This window comes from Squalius cephalus (genome assembly GCF_949319135.1).
Source record: "Squalius cephalus genome assembly, chromosome: 7".
Lineage (NCBI taxonomy): Eukaryota > Metazoa > Chordata > Actinopteri > Cypriniformes > Leuciscidae > Squalius > Squalius cephalus.
In genome coordinates this window covers 28,109,048-28,117,418 of record NC_137128.1, presented here as the reverse complement: position 1 = coordinate 28,117,418, position 8,371 = coordinate 28,109,048, and the positions used below count along the sequence as shown (strand labels likewise).

General features: G+C 36.2%; 2 protein-coding genes across 3 annotated transcripts; both read right to left on the bottom strand.

Annotated features, from left to right (window-relative positions):
• Positions 1-262: 262 nt before the first annotated feature.
• On the bottom strand, positions 263-4,253 carry elovl8a (ELOVL fatty acid elongase 8a). 2 transcript variants are annotated; one of them, XM_079877047.1, is made up of 8 exons: positions 4,069-4,253; positions 3,823-3,889; positions 3,371-3,558; positions 3,122-3,202; positions 2,942-2,998; positions 2,727-2,841; positions 771-898; positions 263-684 (listed from the first exon to the last, which is right to left on the bottom strand). In XM_079877047.1, the coding sequence occupies exons 1-8, from the start codon at positions 4,069-4,071 to the stop codon at positions 517-519; spliced, it is 807 nt and encodes a 268-aa protein (XP_079733173.1). In that variant the 5' UTR covers positions 4,072-4,253; the 3' UTR covers positions 263-516. The 2 variants fall into 2 exon arrangements, with proteins under 2 accessions (XP_079733173.1, XP_079733174.1); XM_079877048.1 differs by having other exon boundaries at positions 771-832.
• Positions 4,254-5,785: 1,532 nt separating this feature from the next.
• selenop2 (selenoprotein P2) lies at positions 5,786-7,812 on the bottom strand. Its single transcript, XM_079877046.1, has 5 exons — positions 7,641-7,812; positions 7,252-7,500; positions 6,461-6,673; positions 6,165-6,273; positions 5,786-6,089 (listed from the first exon to the last, which is right to left on the bottom strand). The coding sequence occupies exons 2-5, from the start codon at positions 7,467-7,469 to the stop codon at positions 5,796-5,798; spliced, it is 834 nt and encodes a 277-aa protein (XP_079733172.1). The 5' UTR covers positions 7,470-7,500; positions 7,641-7,812; the 3' UTR covers positions 5,786-5,795.
• Between the last annotated feature and the right edge of the window lie 559 nt (positions 7,813-8,371).

The following is an 8,371-nucleotide window of genomic DNA, read 5'->3' as shown; positions in this document are numbered from 1 at the left end:
AACCATAATAAAATATATTAAGATATATATTGTATCTTATATCTTAATAAAAATATAAATGTTTGTGCCTTTTAGAGGTAACACATATTTAAAAAGGCTTAGGCTTAAGACATGGTAGAAGAGGGCAGCAGTAGAGAAGGCATGGTCCTAAATAAGACACTCCCCCCAGCTACACTGTGATTGGTTGATCTGAACCAATGAGTGGTAAAACAAATGAAGTGTCACAGCGGGAGATTAGATAAATAAGTGAGTGAGGAGCAGAAGGTGGACTCGGGTTTATTTCAATTTGGCCAGATCACTAGAGCGTTGCAGGGTCTCAATCCCTAATGACCAGAGGGGGATGGGGGTGTAGAGATTGTATGGACTAGTTTGGAGGAGGGGAGAATACACAGACAAATGGATCTGAGATAAAGGAAGGATTACACAGTCCTGAAGACAGATACAGTTGCCACATTCAGTCTGAGGGATCAATGGATGATACATTTTTATTCAAACAATCAAAGTATGTGCATGCAATCATATTATCTTTGTCTTCTTGGAAAGGTAGCTCTGATAATAAAAGTTACTGAACAAAGCGATTAGGCTGAGGGCGTAGCCGAACACCACCATATTCATGGAGTCAGGGAAGTCACAGTCAGCATAGAGGTTGAACGCAGTGTGAATGGTCACAATAAAGAACTGGAGCTGAGGACAAAGAAAACAGAGGCACAAAAGTGACTAATCCTTCATATTAAGGCATTATTCCTTAAAAATCATAATGAGAGTCTCACCAGCTGGAGGGAAGTGAGGTAGCGTTTCCACCACAAGTATTTCTGCATCTGGGGGCCCAGTGCTGCCAGACCATAGTACATATACATCACCACATGCACAAAAGAGTTTATGAGGCCAATAAGGAATGCTGAGGAAGAGAGAACATCTTTAGCAAATCATTCTCTGCCTTGTCATCCTGAAGTAATAGCAAACATCCGTAAGATATTTGTCATTTTATCAGTTGCCTAACATCAAGAAAATACCACACACATTTCAGAATACTTTCATCGTCTATTTCTAGAGCAATATATCACCTAGTGGTGTCAAAGTGACACTGCAACTAAATCAACCCCAATAGATGTTCATTTACAGTTTTTCTCAGTCGCTTTGGTGCATTTCTCAGATCAGAAATGAAATTCTCAAAACTACTTGTTCATCCTCCACATCATCTAGTCGCTTGTGCACAACATAAAAGCAGTTTCTCATTCTTTTGAACAAGTTGCGATTGCTTTGGTACATTCATGCATTTGATTATGTACAATTGTCTGCGGTTTCCCACATTATCAGTTGCTAATGCCATGTTGCTCAAAATGTATGAAATAGTTATCTGTGCAATAGTCTTTCCCCTCAAAACATCTAGTCATTAGTTCATCGTATAAGTCATTAAATGCAAAATGGTTGATCTAGTTGTCATAAATGGTCAAGCATATTTTCTACACATTTCTATTAGACTTTTTGTAAATGTGCCATGAACTGATGAATTGTGCAAGTGAATCTTGACTTTCACTAATGAAGAGAATGTAGATCAAGAAACCAGTTCTCTGAAATAGCTCAAAGTTGCATCTCAAGAACCTTCAATTGGCAAGCATATATACAGTGCTGCATGCAAAAGCAAAGTTCTGCCGAAGGGGTCTTTCCTGTGTTTGCTTTTCTAATGTTGTATTTTCGCCTTTGTTCCCCTATTTCTTTTTCTTTTCTATATCACAATATTGTAAAGGTTGTGTTTTTTTTTTTTTTTGTCAGACCACTTGTAAAAGTGTAACTGTGAATTCTATCCAGTCTTTTTCAATAACTCACGTACAGTAGTGTGTAAATTTGTACTTTTGAAATGGATATACGGCATAAAGAAGAAGTGCAGCTTTGTACATTTGAATACAGTAACTGTCATCCAAACTGTTGCCATAGTTTACATCAGGTAATACTAACAGAGTGCAGTGTTTTATTGACAACATGACTAAGCATTTTGACTATCTTGTTTGTGAACAATGACACAAGGACTTTTCATTCTGATGGCACTGATATGTTCATTGACATAAATACTACTTTTGAGAGATGAACTAAAGATTTTGAGTAAGTTACAGGCTTTTGCAGGTAATCCAATGTGTGGTGCTGTTTGTACGAATTGTTTTGAGAATGCACATACTTAATCCATGCTTAATCCATATACTGAAAATATTAAGGATGATTTGAGAAATGCACCAAAGTGACTGAGAAAAACTATAACAGCTGAATATTTTTTATTACATTAATACAGTGGTGTCCAAAAGCAGATCACTAGTAAAAATGCTTCTAATATTTGTATTACAAATTATAGTGTAATCATAACATAATTGTGAGTGAAAATTAACATGAATTTCAAGATTTCAAGAACAAGATCATGTTCTCCAGCATGATTTGAGATTACCCAATTAGCATCTTAGGCATCAATAGAAGCTTCTGTACAAGTTTATTTCAAGGTTTAAATTATATTTTCAATGTTGTCTCAGACTTTTGGAGCTATACAATAATGCAATCTAATAGTTAGTTTTACAATCTGATTAAAGAGTCAAATTCACCTCTATTCAAAAACTGAACACAACCTGTATACACAACGTGTATATTGTCTTGTTTGAGAGTATGACATTGTTGCATTGTGCTAAGTGGACTGCTGTATGTAAACACAAAAATCTGTTTTACTCCACGGTAAGAACACTTACACTGCCCTCCCGCAACATACTTGACCCCGGCCCACCAGTTGAAAATCATGGTGCCGTGATGATACACATGCAGAAAGGTCAGTTGATTGTTCTTCTTCCTCAGAATGAAGAACATCTGATGATAATGACATTTACTACTTAATGTAATAAAACATCATCATAAGACATTCATTAACAATGTGATCTGATATCAAAGGACTAGATAATTTACTTACAGTATCAGTAAGTTCGATGACTTTTGAGAAGTAAAACCACCAGCACACTCTGGCCATCTGCATGGCATCAAAATTGCACAGCATTAAGGAAGGCAATAACTATAATAATGGTAATTCTTATTCTACAATTGCAGATGTGTGGAAAAATGCGAATTATTTGTATAAAAATAATTTGCTTACCCGCATTGCAAGGGGGTTTTCAGAGTAGTCCACAGGCTGACACAGCAAGCTGTAATTTGCCAACCAAGATGATGCTGTGAACTAAAAGCAAAACAAACATACATACATAGGCTATACACATATAAATACATATGAATGTATTTATACAATGAATGAATAAATTAATGAATGACGAATGAGATTTCATAAATGAATAGGAAATAGGCCTATGTTTGTTCCATAGACTGTGTTTAGTTCACTAGCGCATACCTCATAAAACATGTAAGCGGAAAGGCACACCATGGAAAAATTGTAAATAATAAGAATCGCCTTGATGTTGACTGGTTCTCTGTAAGTCATCAGTTTGGGGCCAAGCCGGATGATGACAAGGTAACAGAGGAAGATGCCACAGACAGGCAGGGGAGAATAAACCAATAGCCATCCATCTGTCCTCTTGTCTGTGGGAAAGAACGAATTGCATAATTACCTCGTTAAACTTCCTTATATAGTGGTTAAAGTAGTTTAGAAAAGTTTTTTTTTTTGGTTTCGTCAGGACCAGTTAGTCAAATGTAGGCTGGCCCATCGGTGTCGGTGTAACTGTGTAAAACACTGTTGTAGCCTACAACTTGTGTGTTATACACTGCTCATTAGCATGTGTCATATGAAAAATAACAAAGAGCATATTAGTAAAAGAATGGACATGCAATTCCTTGAAAAAATACCTCCGTTTTCTAGGACCCATTGGTAAAGTATCTGGAGCCTTTGCCATGTCGACGGTGATACGGACACCTGAGCAATTAATAATGGAGATGAGACGTGTCTGTTAATGTAGGCTATCATTATTGTAAAAATAAAATAAAAAACAAACAAACGAACCCAAACTAAAATTAATTGTAGTCACTCTACCAATAATAGGCCTATCCGAGAAATGGTAGGCTATATTAATGAATTAAGCGTAAACGTCTTACCATTGCGATTGATGTTCATTCAGTAATGCCTAAACATCGCCATCTATCGTTTGCCTTTAGGAATAGCGCGAGAGTTCGTTGCTGGGAGTAACTTCAGGAGTAACTGCCTTAAATGTCAATTATGATCGCTATTTAAGTTACACGAGATGTTGTCAACGACACAGAGCTCTCGTTCAGCATAAATCAAAGGCTCATGGATGAGTTAAGGAGTTTACACGCATGGCATCCTCCCCAAGACGGATTACCGAAATCCCCTGGACAACTTTATTCTTTAACAGAGATAGCCTACCATCGGCTATTTTGAGCTGCGTGCCGTAGCCATTTCACCATTTTGTGTTTAGACACTATAAATTAAGCGTAATTAATAGGCTACGCGATTAATATTGTTTTTAATTAGTTTTAAAAAGTGGGAACCTGCAAATTACTTTTTAAGTTGGCTATAGGCCTAAATAATTTAACTAAATATAGAGTGAATACGTATTACGATATACCAGTCAATTTTAAGGTGCTATTTTTTTTCTATAACTTGTAAAAACAGATTGGAGAATAATGTTGGGAAAAGATGTTTAGAAAATGTTTACATTTTTCGTTTTAGGCTATGCATACTAGTGCCTGCATTTAATGTAAATGAGGGTTTTCAGGACGACAGCTCCAGGAAACTTCCACCTGAACCAAACATGCACAAATGTTTGTATACAAAGATTCTCAAATATGATATGAAAGATAGCCTATTAGAGAATGATTTGATATTCTATTTTACTTTATGTAGACATTGCCAAACAATGGTGTTTCCTACAGTGTATCTAATTATCTCTAATTTGCATATTCTTTGGGCAACATATAATGAAAAAAAGGTAGCTATAACAAGAGTAATAACTTGGCAACATTTTTCATATTTCATATAATTTCTTCCCTTTACTTATGTCTCCCTAAAATGCATGCTGTAAGTCCTGGTGTCCTCAGTGGTCTTCATGTATGAAACTGATGCATGTCTCATAGTCATATTCTGATTTGAAACCCCACTAATTTACAACAAACAATGTGAAAATTAGTCAGATTTGAATGATAATTACAAAATATTATCATATTCCCATAAGAGGGCTGAATTTAGTCATTCAGTCGGTGTCAGTCATTGACCAAAGAGAGGGAGTTGTCATGGTTAACCTACCTCCAAACATTTGATATCTCTAAAAAAAAAAAGACTGTGCTCTTCACACAACATTCAGACTTAAAACGGTGTCTTATATGGTCTCAAAGAAAACCTCTACAGAGGAAAAAAACTCCATTGCTGGGTCTCAGGAGGATATGCTGATGCAAACAAATTTTATACAGCTTTTTATATTCTTACACCACTCAAACACATTCCCATTACATATCTTATAGCTAATATATTAACAAATACAAAGCACTTAACATAATAAGCAAAGAAAACTCTTTAGTTAAGCAATATCAGATATTCCTTAAAAGGAAGGAGGAAAACAGATATGGTGTTAATGACTCCTTTGCTCAACATCTGTATGCAGACCCCTGACTCAGGTTTAAAGTGCACACTTCATTAAGAACAGTGAGATTCAACTGAAATCCCCTTTTAAGGTCAATGATATAAAGGTCTGACACAAGAGCAGCTCTGTATATTTACAAACAATAAACAAACAACATTTTTTATAACTTCAAAAATCAAAATTCAACAATTAGGCTATTGGAAAAAAAATATATGTTTATAAATTTTAATGACTATGACTATGTTCATCATGATGAGAATGCTCGGTTGGCTCTTTTGGTACGCTGGCCTCATCTGAATAACCTGTTCTGTTTCTGTTATTTGAATGATGATAATGGTGATGATGATGTTCATGTTGATGATGATGCTCATGTTGATGATGATGATGATGATGATGATGATGATGATGCTCAACAGTTACAGGTTCTGTATTGTTAGCCTGCTGGTTCTCTCCTGTGGACTCATCTTCATTGTTTTTGGGGTTGTCAGTGCCTTCTGATATGGAGAAGTTGGCATTTAGCTGAAAGAGAGTTTGCAAACATTTCATAAATATGGCACTTTCTGAAGCTATATGTTGTCGAATATTGTAACTCACTGAGCAGTTGCAGATATTTTTGTGGTATGTAGCCCTGATGGCCGCTTCTATGTAAGGGTAGTGAAGAAAGCTGAAGGGCAGGACAATGTGGAAGGTGAGATATCCACATCTGTGCAGAAAAGAAATGCAGAAGAATGAATATGAACAACATAAACAATACTTGAGAAAAATATCTCAGATGTTCATTCTTCTGGGGAACTGGCATATGAATACTAAAAGAGCCATGTGACCCTAAAGGGAAACTAGTCAAACTGGTCATAATAGTGTGTACTGTATTCAGAAGTGTTTTGTTCTACCTGTCATACACTAAGAAATCATCCTTGTCTCCCTCCAAGAGCTCCCAGATGTTGTTTTGCAGTGGGCCCTGCTGGTACACAGGGATGCCCTGTGCCGTCCTCCTCTTCAGCTCCCAGTACATGGCTCTGGACTGCGAATCCTGCTCATTGATGACCAGGAATGATATGTTAGTCAGCTTGCCATGAACCAGCTTGTCACGCAGGTCTCCCAACCTTCCCAACCAAAAGGAGGAGAACACAAGCAAGGATTCAGTTGACCAAGATTTATATTTTTGTTGTTTACAAAACACTGACATTATAAAAAACTGTCCCTTTAAATGAGGAAGGTCAATCAACAAAATGGCTGCCAGTTGTACCCCTTATACATTTGCGTGAAACATAAGTTTTAATTATTTTTAAATTGATACAAATTCAAAAGGATATAAAAGTTCTCATATATATATATATATATATATATTCATATATTGTATATATTTTAATATATTCCATAGATTCATTAAAAAAGATAAAGATAAAACTGCTTAATTATATAACTGTAATAATTGCATCATCCTTTTTCAGAATGGAGCATTAAAAGTCACCTATTTTATTACTGTATCTTATGTTTCTTTATCTTAAAATGTTAAATTTGTTACATTTAAATTAAAAAGTGTCTAAATATCATCATTGGGTCTTTTTCTAGCACCTTGTTTGTTTAAAATTTGCCCAGAAAATTCTTTAAAAATCAACATCTCTAACTGAAAGACACCGCTTTATAGAATGAGAAAATGACACAGCACAAGACCTCTCACCTGGCAGCCTGCGTGAGACAGAAGTGTCAGCTCGCTTTAAGAAGAGCCACCACGACTACATTTCCCAGAAGGTCTTTCATCGGAGTCTTGTTATCGATCTCCCACTGTGGGGCAGGCTTACAGATTCTGGAGCCAGTGCTTTCTTTCTCCACAAACAGTGGTGAAGCTCCCAGAAGAGCTGGAAAAGCAGACAACCACAGAGCCCAGAGAGCCTGCATCACGCCTGCTGAACTTCACCCGCTGCAACAGCTACCAACAAACACAATCATCAATAACCTAAAATAGCCTACTCTTTTGATGTGTCATTAGTTCCACATATTTATTTTATCCCATACACATATAGTATGCAAAAAAGCAAAACGGGCAGGAGGACATAGAGTTGCACAAACCTGAAGCTCTGTCCCTTGGCCTCTTCGAGTCAAAAAATACAGAGATGAGGAAAAGTTGACCGTCCACACTTTTAAAGTTCTCTTCTGGACAAACCCTCCCCCTCAACAAACAGAATAAACCAGTAAAAGAGGGGATTGGGGACTGGTGTACTACGAAGCTTTCGTTCATGTATGTGTGGGTGATCTAAGACAAATACACACTAGCTGATAACAAACTAAACAACATTTTTGTGACATCTTCAGTGTATTTATATAGAACAAATGTTGTGTCATATATTGCCATGGGTGAATAATATATAACATTAATTGATAAAAGATTACAGCTCTCTGTATGCTTTTGCAAAACACGATTAAGGAAAGTTGGAAATCATGCCATATATACTTGGATTAGTCATGTGTGTTTTTTACCCTTTGAATTTATGTGTCCAAAAGCCATTTTAACACTGATGCAATACTTTGACTGATCGCTTGGATAATTTAGTTGACATGAGGAAGGATTTAAATTGAAATGAAAATACTGGAGTGTCTTAAAATCTTAGGGCAAGGGGCCAGTTGCTTAAACCTCTAAGACAAGTTAGACATCTTTTTTTTTTCTTTAAGACTCTTCATAGCTTTTTAAAATCAGTTACATAAAAACATAGACGAGTTTAAGTTGATACGAAAACTTAGACTGACTGCCCCTGACTACTACTAGTGGGTCACAAGACACTGTCTTAACATAATGACTATGT

Excerpts from the sequence above, each read along its gene's own strand:
- elovl8a (XM_079877047.1), bottom strand. Across the intron at positions 3,203-3,370 it reads CCGCTTACATGTTTTATGAG|TTCACAGCATCATCTTGGTT; the intron begins GTATGCGCTAGT and ends TTTTGCTTTTAG. Across the intron at positions 899-2,726 it reads GTATGTTGCGGGAGGGCAGT|CATTCCTTATTGGCCTCATA; the intron begins GTAAGTGTTCTT and ends TCTCTTCCTCAG.